Source organism: Protomyctophum parallelum (assembly GCF_964188405.1).
Source record: "Protomyctophum parallelum genome assembly, chromosome: 1".
NCBI classification, from domain to species: domain Eukaryota; kingdom Metazoa; phylum Chordata; class Actinopteri; order Myctophiformes; family Myctophidae; genus Protomyctophum; species Protomyctophum parallelum.
This window is the reverse complement of record NC_139697.1, coordinates 28,964,386-28,982,677: the sequence shown is the minus strand read 5'-3', so window position 1 is coordinate 28,982,677 and position 18,292 is coordinate 28,964,386. Positions and strand designations below refer to the sequence as shown.

At 39.7% G+C, this 18,292-nt stretch overlaps 1 protein-coding gene across 2 annotated transcripts; it reads left to right on the top strand.

Annotated features, from left to right (window-relative positions):
* Positions 1–246: 246 nt before the first annotated feature.
* On the top strand, positions 247–17,923 carry neu1 (neuraminidase 1). Of its 2 annotated transcripts, none has more exons than XM_083766087.1 (6): positions 247–411; positions 1,752–1,941; positions 2,245–2,483; positions 13,695–13,895; positions 14,352–14,571; positions 16,130–17,923. In XM_083766087.1, exons 1-6 carry the CDS (start codon positions 325–327, stop codon positions 16,348–16,350), a joined length of 1,158 nt encoding a protein of 385 aa, XP_083622213.1. In that variant the 5' UTR covers positions 247–324; the 3' UTR covers positions 16,351–17,923. The 2 variants fall into 2 exon arrangements, with proteins under 2 accessions (XP_083622213.1, XP_083622212.1); XM_083766086.1 differs by having other exon boundaries at positions 2,212–2,483; positions 16,130–17,920.
* The last annotated feature ends 369 nt before the right edge of the window (positions 17,924–18,292 follow it).

Genomic DNA, 18,292 nt, shown 5'->3' with positions numbered 1-18,292 from the left:
ACACTGACAGAACAGAACAGATGTGATGGGAGGCGTTGTCAAATTCCTGTTCTGTAAGCTCAAAAAGTTAATTTACTGCCTAAACATAAACAATCCTAAATTAAATGTAACATATAAATAAATACGAACCGCGACGTGTCATCATGTGTCCACCCACAGTGATCACATGATCACCGACAGACAGTAGTCACATGCCTAATATAAGGCGCTGTAAATAGAGATGCCCGGAAACACGATCAGAGTTTACAGACTGGGGATTTTTAAACCACTTGATTTCAATATTATATCACGAAAGTCTGTGGACCAAGCTCTTCAAGTTCAAACATGACAACAACGGGCGGACTGGTCGTTCTGACGTTTCTTTTCTCTGTTGCGTTGCTTCCGTGTCGGTGCATCAAGTACTATGGAAAGGTAGGCTACGAGGTTCTTCCATGGGTTTTTCTCTCAATGTGTTTAACTTTTGTCATATTCATTTGTTTAATAGGAGAGAATATATATATATATATATATATATATATATATATATATATATATATGCCCTTTGAGAGCTGTTTTGAAGGAGTCAAGGGATTCGCATGTCTTAATGACTGTTGGTAGGGCATTCCACATTTTGGTGGCATAGGAAAAGGAAAGGTACTATGTTCACCCAGGGTAACTGGACTAAGCATCAGATGCTTGTTTACAGCCAGGCCCTGCTTATTTCATAGAACATGTCGTAGTGGTTCAATGCCTTGTCCAAGGGCACTTAAGCGGTGGTCATTTTTAACGTGTCGGACCGCTGAGGGGCGAAAATAATTTAGTCCCTTGTTTGTGCCGAATCTGGGTTGCACATGATTTGTTGAACTCCCTCTGGTGTTATGGGTGAGGACTTCGTTGACATATTTACGTATCTTGGTGGTGTATCAAATCTTGTGGACCAGACCCATTGCAAGATGCTGTACTTGGTGTACTGTTGTCAACCCTAAGCCATTCCAGCCTATCAAAGTGGGCAGGGGTGAGGTGGGTTCGGGGAGTGAGGCCAAGTAGTAACCTGACCAGTTTGTTTTGGGATGTCTGGAGCTTAATTTGTTTTAAGGGCCTTTGAGGTGCTGTGCATGCATAGTCGAAGAAACCTTGTACGAGGGCTCCTGTAAGGGTCCAGTGAGGAGATCCTGTATAGGAATCTGATCCAAAGAGAATGGATTCAGTTTTTCCCAGGTGTAAAGTTTTATCAGCGAGCCAGGTGCAGATTCTACCGAGTTCAGAGCTGAGGGCCTTTTCAACATGCTGTTTGTTCCTGTCCGAGACCAGCAGTGCCGAGATATCTGCGAACAGGAACAAGTTGCAGTCACAAGCTGATGTCATTTCGTTTACATATATTAGGAACAGTAAAGGCATATAGCCATGGTTTACCTGAAGCTCGTCCGATGATGACAGTCATGTTTCAGGGCTAGGAGTAGCCCCCCTGGTCGCCTGTTCGGGACAGAAAAGTTCAACATTAAGGGTCCCGAAAGGTGCTATGCTAGCTAGACGTTGCATTTGGTGTGGATTGGTGGTTTACTTTTGTTGCAACTTGCAAGGAGTTGTGAGTCTACATATAGTCCTGACTGTACTTATGATTAAAGTCCTCAAAAATTTGATTCTGTCTGGAATTATAATCATTATTTGAGGTTTACATTTCAGTTTGACCAATGCACTCTTTCTCATTGTAATACCCCTCTCTCTCTCTCTCTCTCTCTCCTCGTTTGCTGCTTTCTACCTCTACACTCCAGATTGATCCTCTTGTTGACGATGAGAAGTTGCTGTGGGTGAGCGGAGGAGCTGGGAAGGTCAGCACCTATCGCGTTCCTCTGCTTACCTTCACTCCTAAAGGAAGCCTGCTGGCCTTTACTGAGGCCAGGAAGGGCTCTCCCAGCGACCTCGGAGCAAAGTTTATCGCAATGCGACGATCCATAGACAAAGGTAAACCCTGGACACAGTGGACAGTGGCATGCAACGGCTCCAATCAGTGCCCCATGAAAGACAGAATGTGTGCACCCACAATATACACACATATGCACATCTGAAATATCCTTGGGGATCAATGAAGTAACTACACAGTCACACACGTCCCAACAACGGTAACACACAACGCAAACATGGCACTGTTGGATGAGAGCAAATGGTAGGGATAAAATTAATCCTATGAATCACATGTATACTGATGTATACGCCTCTCGCTCTTTCTCCTAGGTGATATATGGTCCCCCACGTCCTTCATTGTAGACGACGGATCGACGGCAGACGGTCTGAACCTCGGGGCAGTCGTGGCGGACGTGGACACCGGTTCTGTCATACTGGTCTATTCCCTGTGTTTCCACGAATACCAGTGCAGCCCGTCTAGCACCATGATGATGGAAAGCCTGGATGACGGTCTCAGCTGGAGCCCACCCAGGAACCTCTCCGTGCAGCTGGGACGCCTGGGAGTCAAGAACTTTGCTCCCGGGCCAGGCTTTGGCATCCAGGTGAGAGACTGTTAACAACAATCTAATGACTTGCACTTGTTACGAAGATTGCGGCCGCAACTAACATAATCAATCATAGTCAATTATATCAGTGGTTTTCAACCCTTTTCATATCAAGGCTTTTCATATTTAATCATCATTTGAGCCACAGACCACCAATAGGGCATGCAAACCTCGCACCGATGACATTTAATCTCTCAGACCCAAAATGTGGAATCTTTTGTTGTCGTTGGATAAGATTTTGTCCACAATTCCATGCTGTATTTATGTTGGTACCATAGGTGAGATAACAGGCAAACGTTTAACTTGAAAGTTGAGAGTCTCAAGAGTTAAAGATATATAAGGGTTAAATATCTAATAAGGGTCCATTTGGTTACCACCTCCATCATTTAGCTGGGGACCACCTGGAACCCCCTCAAGGACGTGGTTAACAGTAATAATAAGTAAAGATGATGGCAAATGCTCATCTGTCTGAACGCAAACCGATATCTTGACATAACTTTTCATTTTATAATATGGAACTTAAATCTTAAGTGGATGAGGATGTATTCAACTTTGATTTGATTTGACAGCACAGTGTCAAAAGCACATTATTGAATATGAGTATAAATATTTTGAATGAAATGGAGGTAGGGTTTGAGTTTTATATTTGATAAATTAAATTCGGAAAAAAGTCCGTTTTCTAACTACTATTTAGAAATGGTTAAATAAAACTTAGAAATGGGTATATAAAACTAAAATATTACCCCATTCCAGATTTTAGTTGATGTGGTTCTATAATGTAGCTTTTAGCGTAGGTTCAATAAGGAAGATCTTAACCAACGCATTCATTCGGCCTTTCAGCACTAGTGTACTGTCCAATTATGAATGGACGAGATTATGATCAAGATTGGGGATGTATTAGGTGATCTGGACATGTGCTCTCATCAAGGAGAGAGAAGAACTGTCCACATTCCGTGGGGCAATAAATAGGCTACCTTCCTGCTAGAGCTTGGGGTGTTTTACGATATCCTACAGGGGAAGGGGTGCTGACTCACTACACACATGTTGATAGCAGGGGAGCAATGTATGAAGTAGCCTACCATTTCAATTCCTGTAATGTGTATCGATACGTGTTCTAGGGTCCACACTTAGATATTGGGTTAGCAAAACACCTGTATAATATCTAAGAGTCGACCAGTTTATGCTAGTCTGAAATAGCAGCTAGCCTTACACCACAGGAAGTGTGGTGGAAACAGAACCACCTCTCTCAGGCAGATAAGGAGCAGTCTGGGCTTTCGATTGGCTGAAAACTTTGCCAGGGAGGTGGAACCTGCAGTCAGGGCCTGCTATGTCCATGTGTGTAAACCAGTAGTGGGTTAGATTCAAGGAGAAGATCGTGAGAGCAACAGGCGAGAGGCCAATGGTGAATATACATATTAATGTGCATTTATAATAACATGTTGTGTTGTAATGTGTTTAGATTGTAACAGAGTATGTATTGTGCCTCTTGTTTTGTCTCCCAAATCAGATTTAAAACCATAGAGAAAACATAGGTAAACATGAGCATAGGTGATGCAAAGGTGGTAGTGTTGAACTAATCTAATACCAACAGCTAAGTTGTACCAGATCGAGAGAGCGAAGAATGGCTCTCAAGTGGCCGGTCTGGGCCAGCTTAGAATGTTTCAATGAGAGCTGAAATCCCAGCCGACAGATAGGATAGGAACAGGCTATTAGGCAAAGATCCGGGGTACTGTATCCACCTGTGTCAGCGGGAGGGGGAAACAAACAGTGTGTATGTATGAGTGTTTATGTGTAATAATGAGTGAATAAAAAAAAGCATGCGTTTGTAAAGAGAAGCGATTATTGGAACATTTTAGTTCAGTCTATGCGTGTTGAATCTTAGTTAAAGTCTTGCCGGTTGCTGAGTCCGTCGGATACTCGGTTAATCTCCCGAAATCCGAACAGTTTTAAATCATAGAGCACTAAAGTGCCTATAGTTTAAAATAGAGTTCTGTTTGAACGGACGTGGCCGGTTGAAAAAACCAACCGTTCAAACAGACGTGGAGTCTTAAATCGTTGGTGCACTAAAGTGCCTAGTTTAGAACAGAGTTCTGTGTGGACGGACGTGGCCGGACAAACCGACCGTTTACACAGACGTGCAGAGTCCGGGCAATTTAGAACATAATATAGTCTACGACATATTACGGTTTTAATTCGTTGCGTCCGCAGTGACCACAATTTAAAACAGTTCTGTGTAAAGGACCGACCGTTTACACAGACACGAAAGGAAAGTGCCGTACGCTGGGATCAGCATACAGAGTTTTAATTCTCGGCCCGGGCAATTTAAAACATAATATAGTCTAGGACATATTGCCGTTTTAATTTGTTGCGTCTGCAGTGACTCGATTTAAAACAGAATATAGTTAAACTACGACAGTTTGAACATATCCAGTTTTAAAACATAGGGTCACTAAAGTGCCAAGGTTTAAAATAGAATCCTGTCTATACACGGACGTGGCCGGTTAAACAACCGACCGGTTAAGCAGACAGTTTTAATTCGCGCCCGGGTGATATGAAGCATAATATCGTGGCTATAATATCTGTTCTCAAATCCTAGCAATTTGCAGCAGCCAATCGGGTGATTCGACTCCGACTTTAAATATCTCTGCCTCTGACACTTCTCCATTCTCCTTTCAGTCTGCAACAAGCAAGATGTGCTCTCTCTGTGCTCTGTGGCGTACACACTCAGTGCTCACAAGTGGCAGCTCACTAGCTGCCCCCTTTCAAATATTTTTAGCTGGGGCTAAGTTCAGAACTGCTGTTCTCGAAGAATTTTACCTCACTTCCTCCATGCGTCCTGCTCTCATCAAACAGCCTCCTGCAGCCTACTCCAATCCAACAAGCTGACTTCATTCCTCCCAGATGCAATGGTTGCCTCAATTCCAGCTCCAACAGTTTGTACGTTACTGCCATTATGAATTATTCAAAAAATTGCCATTTGCTCTTACTGCTGCTTCAGCCAATGCTATTTATCATGCCTGCAATCCAGCTAATGCTAACTACCATGCTGCATATACAGCTAATACTGTCATGCCTGCAGCTAATGCTATCTATAGCCACTATATCATGCCTACAATTCAGCTAATTCTTAACTCATGCCTGCAATATTCTACCTTTACTGCTGTTATTGCTGTTTACATGATATCACAGCTAGAGCTATTGCTCTAAAAGTATAGGTTACAAAGGTAACCCCAGTTTTATATCAAGAGATGGCAGAGGAGGAAATCATTTATTTGCATGCATGTCTGTCTTGAGTCAATGAATCTCCTGTGCAGAAGTGCAGTTGTTTAAATATTTTAATTTCAGGTTTAAGCTGCCATATGTTAAGCCCAACACACACCGGCTCCGTCCGACGCGATAGAACTGGTTCTATCGGCGCGTCAGGTGAGGCGTCGGTGCGCGTCGGACGCCGCCGGTGTGTGATAGGTTCATTGAAAATAATGGAGGCGGCTGTTTTGACGCGCGGCGGTCGCAGACTGTGTGTGATTGGCTTTACTTTACCATTTGAGGTCATGCCACAGTAAGTGCTGACGCAAACATGTTCCAATGCTAACTTGATCTTTCATTTCAGGCCATGTTTCAGCTGCTGCTAACTTGTGTTTTTATTTCAAGCAATGCTGCGTAATTTGACGCTACCATGAGATTGGTAAATCTATGACTCTCATTCAAATATGCATTTAACTTCAAGTTCCGCTGCCATAGGTTGGTAACGAGTCTGCTTTGCTTATGCAGCTTCAGGTTAGATGTCTAGATAAAAGTGAACCATATAAATAAGCTATCATGTGCATTCTTTTACATTGCTCAGTCAGCTAAATGCTACTCATCCTATTGCTCCTAACATGTGGTTAGTCATGCTTATGCTACATTGCATCCTCAGCTAATGCTACCTCTGTGCTAACAGGTCTGCTATTTATTTCAGAATGCATTTTGGCCTCCTGCAAGCCTACTAATCATCTCAGCTATGCTGCCACCATGAGTCTCCTCAGCCTGCTGCAAGCCTACTAATCATCTCAGCTATGCTGCCGCCATGAGTCTCCTCAACCTGCTGCAAGCCCGCCAAACATCACAGCTACTTCATCTGCTGCTGCCACGAGGTCGGTCTTCTCTGCCTGCTGCAGAGGTGCGCCTGGTGAGGATTTAAACCCCGCAGCTATGTCGAGTCCGCCTACAGGAAATACGTAAGCTGCGACCATGAGACCCACTACGGAATCGGTCCATAGCTGGTGGTGGTTGCTCAAAGTAATCGTAGTTTCCCATGTTGCTTCATGCTGTCTAAATTAAAGTGTCATTTGCCATATTCTGCTTCATTTCAGGTCTCACCTGCCTCTGTAAGACTTATTTTGGGGCTTCTCCCTATTAAAAGCTAATCTTATTCAATAAATGCAATTGGAGTCTAATCCCCAAAATAATGCTCTGCCATAATTTTGCCTTTGCCATTTTGCTAAACTGCTGCCAGAATCTTTCCAATAAACATTTGCTTATTCCATATTGGTGTGTTCTCTCCTTTATTGAATAAAATTTAGAACGACGGTGTGCTTCGATACTGAATTCTCGTTGTTCAGACCAAGACCTCCTAGCCGATCTACAAGCTCACAAGTCACAAGCATTGCACATTTTGCAATAACTTATTATTTTTTATAAACGGTCAGAAGGTCTGTCTGTCTGGTGCGGGACTGATAGGGAGAGGACCGCGAAAAAACCCCCATGACACTGACCATTGGGTGTCCAGGAAAGGGAGGGTCTTCGGGCCCCTGGTCGCCTGAAGGTTGGCCTCTGAACAACAAGAAAGTAGGCTACCGTTTGTGCACGTTGTTTTAAATTCTTCATTCTGTTTAGAACCATACCAACGAAAATCTAGAATCGGGTTTTATCATACCTATTTCTACATTTTATTTCACCATTTCTAAATATTTAGAGAACAAATATGAAATTAAAATGTCCGAAAGATACACTGGCCAGGTAGGATATTGTTTACTGAGGTCTTATCAGGCCTCTGTCAGCTGACTGCTTTATCAGGTAAACTGCATCAGAATAAGGTGTTCCTCTTTGATTCACTATAAATGTTTTATAGAAAACAAAACTTTAAACTAAGACAATATAATTACGATTTGAAAAGCCATTCATATCACATGAGACACACTATCATCACCTGTCACTTGTTCCGTCTGTTTTTTTCCACACAAATGGCTAATCCAATCCAATATGTTTATTTTGTAACCTTTTGTATACTAATCTAACTAACCAATCTAACTGCACAATAAAGGTGCAGCCTAGAATGATAATGATGGAAGTATTATTGCAGTGTTCCCAGCTATTCTGTGTACAATGTCAGTATAATCTGATGATAAAGTGACATCTGAAAAACTGCAGAATGCAGGCTGCCATGAATTTGTCCTCCTGTTTGTCTGCTAATGCTCTCTGTACTGTGAGGGTTATGATTATATTATGTCTATTTTATTGGTTAAGTTGAGTTTATTGTGCAATGTGCTGTATTTGAAGTTGTACCTTCAGTTTTCCATGTACAGTATAATACAACATTTTATACGTGCAACGGTGCAATGTCTGCTGTAAAATGCATTTCCAGCAGATTGAACCTGCAGCAGAAATAAAGTATCCTGAAGAGTAAAAACATCTGTAAGGCATATCCCATATGGAAAAAGAAAAAATAAATTTGTATACGTTTTACATGAAACTTGTAGTTAATATATATGACAGTCAAAGCAGAAACTTGTAGTTAATATATATATGACAGTCAAAGCAGATATAAGATCCATAGTATTTTTTTGTAAAGTGAAACTTATATAATTTTGTCATTTATAGGAACTATATATAACAGTCAAAGCACATATAAGAGCCATAGTAAGTTTTTGTAAAGTGAAACCTATATAATTTTGTAACTTATAAGAACTATATGTGACGGTAAATCCACATACAATATTCTTAGTAAATTAGTATAAATTGAAATATATATGAACTTATAAATAACTAGAACTGCACTCTGTCGAGTGCATACTTGCTTGTTGCACACTAGTAGGCCATAAATGGCCAACTAGTGCGCAAGCAGAGCGCGCAAGTCCTTTCGACCGCTGTAAACTGTCAAATCTCAGTATCTCTGTGAAGGAATGTTTGAAATGATTAATGTTTAGATGTAACTATATGCTACCTACTTTATACATATAAACATCTAGTATTATTAAGTATGATTCAAGTTTCTATCTATATAAGAAATACTGTTTTATCGTTGTAGATATATTCTGGATCCCTTTTTAGTTTTTCAGAGACAAATAAATCATTTATATGTGTTGAAAAAAAAGGTATATAAACTGAATTCAAATATGTTATACAGTATAATTTTTCTGTAAACGGTGGAATCTCAATATCTCTGTGAAGGAACATTTGAAATGTCTAATTATTAGGTGTAACTATTTACTACCTATCTACTTTATGCATGTAAACACCTAGGAAAAAAAAGTATATAAACTGAATTAAAATATATTATACAGTATAATTATTGTATTAACAAAGTATTATTTATTGTAAATTGTCAATTATTTTAAATCTATTTCATGTTGGACTATAGTGATATTAATACTAAATCATGATCAGAGTAATATGTGTCTCTAACTTCAATTTCTTTAATAATACTTTCACATTTGTTAAAATATACATGATCTAAAATACTTCCGTAATCTGTAGTTGGATTTGTATTTAATTGTTTAAAGCCTAATTTTGACATGTAGGTCTTTATACTTCTTTCTATCTCAGTATTATGGTCTTCATTGAAATTATTATTATTTCTTACGTCATCATTAAGAGCTAGTCATACACACCACGTACTCTGGTCCCAGCAGATCAGGCACAATTTGCTATTTTATTTTGACTGATTATGTATATAGTATACGTATGACTATCTCTAAATGATGACGTAAGAAATATATAGTATATATATAGTATATAGGCATATACTATATACGTATACATATATACTCTATACTCTATACTGTATAAAGTGTGTAGTTGTAAGTTGATTAGCGGTATACTGTGGTTACTTTGCGCCAATAACCGTGACAGCTGTTCCGCCATTTGATGCTTACGCAGAAAAACATAAAATCTGTGCCTGTGTTGCTGGACCAAATGACCACAAATGACCATATTTCTTACGTCATCATTAAGAGCTAGTCATACACATACACCACGTACTCTGGTCCCAGCAGATCAGGCACAATTTGCTATTTTATTTTTTACTGATTATTGCGAACGCAGTGAGCCACTTACTATGACAGCAAGGGCTGAATGTCTGTGTGTGTGTCTGTGTGTCTGTGTGTCTGTGTGTCTGTCCCGCTGTTACACCACCCGCCCACCACCAGAGGGCGCAGCTGTAGCACACACACACACACACACAGGGCGCAGCTGTAGCACACACACACACACACACACACACACACACACACACACACACACACACACACAACCACACAACCACACACACACGAGCTGCGTTCGCTTCCCGCGTTTGCGCGTCTTACTTGTGTATATAGTATACGTATGACTAGCTCTAAATGATGACGTAAGAAATATATATAGTATATATATAGTATATAGGCATATACTATATACGTATACATATATACTCTATACTCTATACTGTATAAAGTGTGTAGTTGTAAGTTGATTAGCGGTATACTGTGGTTACTTTGCGCCAAAAACCGTGACAGCTGTTCCGCCATTTGATGCTTACGCAGAAAAACATCAAATCTGTGCCTGTGTTGCTAGACCAAATGACCACAAATGACCATATTTCTTACGTCATCATTAAGAGCTAGTCATACACATACACACCACGTACTCTGGTCCTAGCAGATCAGGCACAATTTGCTATTTTATTTTTACTGATTATGTATATAGTATACGTATGACTAGCTCTAAATGATGACGTAAGAAATATATATAGTATATATATAGTATATAGGCATATACTATATACGTATACATATATACTCTATACTCTATACTGTATAAAGTGTGTAGTTGTAAGTTGATTAGCGGTATACTGTGGTTACTTTGCGCCAAAAACCGTGACAGCTGTTCCGCCATTTGATGCTTACGCAGAAAAACATCAAATCTGTGCCTGTGTTGCTGGACCAAATGACCACAAATGACCATATTTCTTACGTCATCATTAAGACAGAGCTAGTCATACACATACACACCACGTACTCTGGTCCCAGCAGATCAGGCACAATTTGCTATTTTATTTTTTACTGATTATGTATATAGTATACGTATGACTAGCTCTAAATGATGACGTAAGAGATATGGTCATTTGTGGTCATTTGGTCCAGCAACACAGGCACAGATTTGATGTTATTCTGCGTAAGCATCGAATGGCGGAAAAGCTGTCATGACGAAGGAGACCGGGCGAAAACATTACTTGCGCGCTCTGCTTGCGCAAGTAACTACTGCAGTAAATCCACATACAAAATCCTTAGTAATTGTGTGTTGTCAAACATGTAGAGTTGGGCAAACATCAGTGAAACCAAAATCTGATAGGATATTGTATAGAAACCATACAATACAGGCCATGTATGTCACAGAGACATCCAAATTAAACAAAACCTAATCTTACAATGAAATAACATGAGATGACAAAATAATGAGTTGTATTCCCTTTTACATTTTATGACTCCTACATTATTTAAGATCCCCCCACCCAGTGCCCCCCTAGCCAGTGTCCCCCCAGTGTGATGCCCCCCCCCCCCCCCAGCCAGTGTCCCCTTCACCCAGTAACCCCCCAGTGTGACACAACCCCCCAGTGCCCCCCCAACCAGTGCCCCCCCAGCCAGTGCCCCCCCTGCCAGTGTCACCACCAATGTCCCCCCATGTCCCTCCCAATGCATTTTATATATTTTATACTGCTATGGTAACTTATAAGAATCTTCTAAAAAAAACAAAAAACATAAAGATCATACACTTCACATATAAAAACTTATATATAGTCATAGATAAAACATATGTTTTTTTTATAACTATAAGGTATAATGTATTGGCTGACATATAACAATGTTATAAAAATCATATAAAAGAAGCATACTTTCCTTGTAAATTAAATGGTTACAAACCATAAAATACATATATTTATATACATTACATATACATTTTATATATGGAAAGGATATATCTCATATAATTTAAAACTACAAACATTGTATGGAACATGTAAGGAAAATACAGTTTGCCATGTACTTACCTCATAGATCACATACATGTTGTTTACTTGATTCATACATGATTCACTTTATTGTCTTGAAATGTATGAAAGGGGCCACTTTCAAGAGTTCACATATAAAATCTAGTATGTACTTTACATGACATACATGTAAATGACATACATAAAAAAAATTAAATACTTACTATTGGAGGCAACAGGACAACATATATGTTTCTTCTACTTTTTTCCCATATGGGATGGTAGAGTGTTTCTTTATGCAGAGTCAAACATCTGTAAGGCATATGGTAGTGTTTCTTTATGCCGAGTCAAACATCTGTAAGGCATATGGTAGAGTGTTTCTTTAGTCAAACATCTGTAAGGCATATGGTAGTGTTTCTTTATGCAGAGTCAAACATCTGTAAGGCAAATGGTAGTGTTTCTTTAGTCAAACATCTGTAAGGCATATGGTAGTGTTTCTTTATGCAGAGTCAAACATCTGTAAGGCATATGGTAGAGTGTTTCTTTAGTCAAACATCTGTAAGGCATATGGTAGAGTTTCTTTATGCAGAGTCAAACATCTGTAAGGCAAATGGTAGAGTGTTTCTTTAGTCAAACATCTGTAAGGCATATGGTAGAGTTTCTTTATGCAGAGTCAAACATCTGTAAGGCATATGGTAGAGTGTTTCTTTAGTCAAACATCTGTAAGGCATATGGTAGAGTTTCTTTATGCAGAGTCAAACATCTGTAAGGCAAATGGTAGAGTGTTTCTTTAGTCAAACATCTGTAAGGCATATGGTAGAGTTTCTTTATGCAGAGTCAAACATCTGTAAGGCATATGGTAGAGTGTTTCTTTAGTCAAACATCTGTAAGGCATATGGTAGAGTTTCTTTATGCAGAGTCAAACATCTGTAAGGCAAATGGTAGAGTGTTTCTTTAGTCAAACATCTAAGGCATATGGTAGAGTGTTTCTTTATGCAGAGTCAAACATCTGTAAGGCATATGGTAGTGTTTCTTTATGCAGAGTCAAACATCTGTAAGGCAAATGGTAGAGTGTTTCTTTAGTCAAACATCTGTAAGGCATATGGTAGAGTGTTTCTTTATGCAGAGTCAAACATCTGTAAGGCATATGGTAGAGTGTTTCTTTATGCAGAGTCAAACATCTGTAAGGCATATGGTAGAGTGTTTCTTTATGCAGAGTCAAACATCTGTAAGGCATATGGTAGAGAGTGTTTCTTTATGCAGAGTCAAACATCTGTAAGGCATATGGTAGAGTGTTTCTTTTGCACTCCAGTCTTGGGACACTGGATCTGGTGCCAGATGGTAGTGTTTCTCACTGTCTCTGTCAATGCAGTTGGCAGGGTCTTGCCTTGATTATGGTTTTTGCTTTCCTGAGTGGCTGAAGATGTTCCGCTGTTGTTGTTTTTGTGGTGTTGTGGCACAGTCACTGCATGCTATTTTGGATTTTTTAATATTTTTTTACTTACTTTTTAATTCTGCCTGGAATTTGTAGGACTTTCCATAATTCTCATAAACATTGTGGCCCTCAATCAAATTATGGATCTTAATTAACAGTCTAATTATCTATAAACGTAACAGAAGTGATCTTTGAGGTTTATAGTCAGAGTTTCTTGTCTTTGTATTGTATACTGTATTTTCCATATCAGTTATGTAATGTTTCTTCCATATTTACATCAAACGTAGACATCACAGAGAAGGTAAAACAAATAAAAACACTACAGTTGAAATTGTGTTCTTTACAGGTGAAACTGAAACGGTGGCATGAATACTAAGCTTTTGTTTTGCTGATTACTTTATTACTAAAAAATACATGCAAGACACAGGTCCTTGCACTCACAAGGGGCATAGGGTTGAGTGGAGGGTTGGCAGAGTCGCCAGACACGCCAAGTGTATCATCATTTATTAACATCATCCTCTAATCACTGTATATTTTGGCATTACAGAAGCGCTACCCCCCAGGTAAAGGAAGACTGGTGGTTTGCGGACATGGAGGGCACTCCCTCAAGAAAAATCTGGAGGGAGACGGAGTCTACTGTATCCTCAGTGATGATCATGGACGTAACTGGTACAACGGTGCAGCGTTGAAAAGTATTCCTTACAACCAGAAGAAGAAAGCTCTGGACTTCAACCCTGATGAATGTCAGGTACATCACCACATCTGATGCTGAACACTGTCTGGCGATAGTCAAGTGGTTAAGTTACTCTGTCCTTACTCTGAAGACTTCCCCCTCAGTCTACACTATCTCCCTATCAAATTTTCTATCGTCTGTATCTGTCTCAAAAGACAAAATACTAAAGAATGGACTCGTTCCATCCTGCTTCCCAACACAAATTCTATTTCTACTTTGTGACTTTAAGTCATTTCCATTGTGGATTACAGGCTGCAGAGTGCTGCTTGGGTGAGGATGGCAGGAGCTGGAAGTCTTCAAAGTGTTATCTTTGGTGTCAAAGTACAGATTTTCAAGTGAAAAACTCACATTTTCAGTCGTACGGAAAAGTATATTGGGCGTTTAGTGTGTCAGACTCAGAATGACCGTTTACATGGCATGTCTTCTTACTAGGAATGGAATGTAACAAATTTTTCCTCTGTCTGTCCACAGCCTTTTGAGATGAAAGACGGCAGTATTGTCATTAATATACGGAACCAGATGAATTACCACTGCCGATGTCGTATGGTGGTACGCAGTCTGGACGGTGGTCTCTCTCTGCCCATAGAGGAGCTGTTGTTCGACTACACTCTGGTGGACCCCGCAGTGGCGGCCGGCGCTCTGCAGAAAGAGGGAGTGCTCTATTTCACCAACCCAGCCAACTCTACCCTCAGTAAGGCTTTCTTTATGCTTTGATTAATTGATAATTGTATTAGACAATAAAATGCAAACGGTACAGGGGTACAGTCGAGCACAAATGGTCCAAAAAGGATTGCACCGAAGAAAGACCTTGCAGTCTTGTTTCCATTCGGGTCCCATACATTCATAGGTCATAAAGAAGTGGGGCAATCACATTCTCTCCCTTTGACCTGATGACAGATGCATTTTCAGACCATTCTTTAAAGGAAACCAGTGATTTGCTTGTTTTGAGGGAAGGGGGGAGGGTATTCCACACATGAGTGGCAGTGCTTTGGAAGGTGGATTTACCGATTTTATTATTATGCTCTGTAGTAGGGCTGAGCAATTAACCACAAATCTATCGGAACTGACATTTAGAACCTCTAACCAAGTAAATCTTGCTTGTGTACTGTTGGTTAATCGAGAAGTAGGTTTATAAAATAATTATACAATTTCTCATATCAATGAATTGAGTTGAAAAAACATGAAATAATTCTAAGAGATTTAAAGACGACTTCACCACTTTTCAATCTATCTACATATAATTGGTCCCGTCTTCCAGTGACATCATTAGGCAGACTTTTTTGTAAACGAGATTTAATTTACATTTGTATTATCGCAAATTCGCAAGAACAATTGCTTCTATTATCGCATTGTAACTTTTCAGGAATAGAAAGCCTGAGTTTCTATTGGCTTGGATTCCCCATCGATGATGTCACTGGAAGATGTCCACAGCCCTCCTATGAGACAGAGTAGTTGTGCTATTTCATCATGAACATTAGTGAGGACCAATTATATGAAAGATAGATTGAAAAGTGGTGAAGCATTTGCAGTACCTAATCATGTCGGCACATTATAACAACCAGCACCGGGTACAATGAAGCAAGCAACTGTGATTACGGATTCAGGATATCATTCACTGCAATCATTTGATATGAATCTAACAACATTGTGAGCTTGTAGTTTGGCTGTTCTTATGTGCCAGATTGGTATCAATTTGGTTGATCTGGTCTACAGTGAATACGGAAACTGCTTGTGTGTGCCGTACATGTGTTTGTGTTCAAATTACCAGATACAGTATCAGAGCACTGAGCAGTAAATGGACCTCGACAATGAGTTTCCGGAAGTAAATGCCCCATTCATTCACAGCTGTCAATATCAAAGACACCTAACCCCCTCACAGTGAGAGATTAATATAATTTCTCATAAAGAAGCAAGAAGGAGAAGACTTAAAATTTTAGGATACTTGAGCATACCTCGATGCGCCCCACATCATTCAGGGAATGTCAGTAATTGTTATGAAGATTATACTTTTACTAATATGTTCATTGAAAGTATATCTTGAGACACCTCATTTTAAACTACACAGACATTTCCCCTGCTCATTACTGTGCATAAATGTACTATATATACTTAAGCCGTGGTCTTCTCTTGCTGGCATCAATAGAAACTTTCCAACAGGGACGCCGGGCTGTTTGTCCACCACCACTGACACAGCAACAGTAAATACATTACCATTGGCTATCTTTACCAGTTCTCTCTCTCTCCTCCAGGAAAAAACCTGACCCTACGCTGGTCGCTAACCAATGGAACGTCTTGGGAGGCTAATGCGGTCCAGATATGGGCGGGGCCGAGCGGCTACTCAAGTATGACATCATTTGACAGTGGTTCCACTGAGGACCGAAAGTATGTCTATGTGATCTATGAGAAGGGACATATAAATTATGATGAGACGGTCTCGTTTGTCAAGGTCCATCTGTATGGAGGACGATAGGAAATGGACTGGGACGAGCCACTGGATTCACTTCCTCAACATTTTGTAAATCATGATTCTATGGAATAATGACTGCAATGAAATCATTTCTATCCTTGGACTAGATCATAAAACAATGACCAGATTGATTAAAATGATCACTGAGGAATTTAACATGGGGTTTAAACCTCCAGTGAAGATGCTACCATCTATTTTACCTCAGGGAAGGGAGGGGACAGGAAGCAGGAAGAGGAGGTTTATTCGCAAGATCTTTTCAAAAGTGACTTGAAGTTGGGAAGACTTGACATTATCATAATGGAGGACAACATGAAAACTTGGAATGGAAGTGTGACTTGTGCATAGGATTGTATTTATGTTATAAAGTTATTCCTGCTTTGTGGGATAGCATACACTGAAGAATCAGGAAATACGGGGAAGATGATTATGTGAGGTACATTCCTGCATTTAAATGTTTTACTCTCGGATTGGAGGTTTAAATTCCTAACTGCATTTTAGGTCAGTTCTGCCTCCAGAAAACAACACGCTCTTCCTTATTTGATCTCCCTCTCTTCTGAGTTTCCCACAGCAGACAAAAGAGGAAGTCCAACCTCCACTTGTTTTTATTTTTGGATCCGGGGAAGGAAAGAGGAAGGCTGAGCATAGTGTGCCTCCACACAGAAACACATGGATTTGGAGGATTTGGCTGAATATTTGCAAAGCCTCCATTTTCTGCTGTTTTTTACATTTAAGATTTACGATTTCACAATCGTCTCCCTGGTGATTAACATTCAACCCAGTGTTGTGGACTAATAATAGTACTAAAGAAGACACCATAAATTATAATTAGTCATATATGAAATTATGAATATTAATTATATCTTGTAGAAGGTGGAGAGGACACTGGAGCAGCATGGACATTTCAAGCCTACAGTCTTCATCAGTCAGACTCATGATGAACGAAGACTGTAGATCTAAACATTTTTTCTTGTACTACCACCTAATAAAAAGGCTTGAAATGTCTGTGCTGCTCCAGTGTCCTCTCCTCGTCCTGCACTGTGATGCACCGGACCAGTCGTTCCAGGCTTGAGGCACGTTGGTAGATTCCTTTTGTTATGAATTCTATCTTAACGGTGGAAATGTGCCAAAAGTCTAGTCTGTGAATTTGATATGAAATATGGGTGGAAATCTTGTCTCGTTTTCAAACTGTAAGAGACCTCAGAGAGGACTTCAATCAGTGGCATTTATGATAAATACCATTGATTGATTGTATGAATATTGTGTTATTGCTAGGCCCTCTGGGATTTGAGAAATTGTTTCGTTGAGTGATTACAAAAGGGATGTGTGTGTGTGTGTGTGTGTGCACGCGCTCATAATGTGGCTCAAGTGCCCTGTTTTTGTACATTAAGTAACAAAAAAAGAAAATAATTGAGCAAAAAAACAGAATTAAACTGTTCTCCACTCTACTTTATTATTAAATGATTTAAATGCCATAGCTTTAAAACTTCTAATGGCAGACCATAACATGTCCTCACACATTCAAGACTCGTCATCCCACTTTAATGGTCTGTAATATATACACTCACATTTTAATGGAGTGAATAAATCATGGTTTCTAACACAGTGACAGTGTCTACTACTTTATTTTTTATTGTGAGCAGAGTAACCGATCAGCTACTGGAAGGTTTATACGTTGGCTTGTCAGGTAACTGGACAACATTCTGTTAAGCTCTGTTCTATTTTTAACCCATTAGACCTGAGGCCAATTCTACAAATGCCTTCCAAATCACTAGTTCTCACACTTTCAAGATTTTTCAAAATGTTCTGAAATTTACAAGTGTACAAATGTACAAGCTTACAGCACAAAGTGACCTGAGCTAGTAGTAGAGCTAGGCCTACTCTGTCTGCTATTTTTTAATAACCAATACAAAAATCTAAAATTACACGGATGCTCAAACTGTTAATG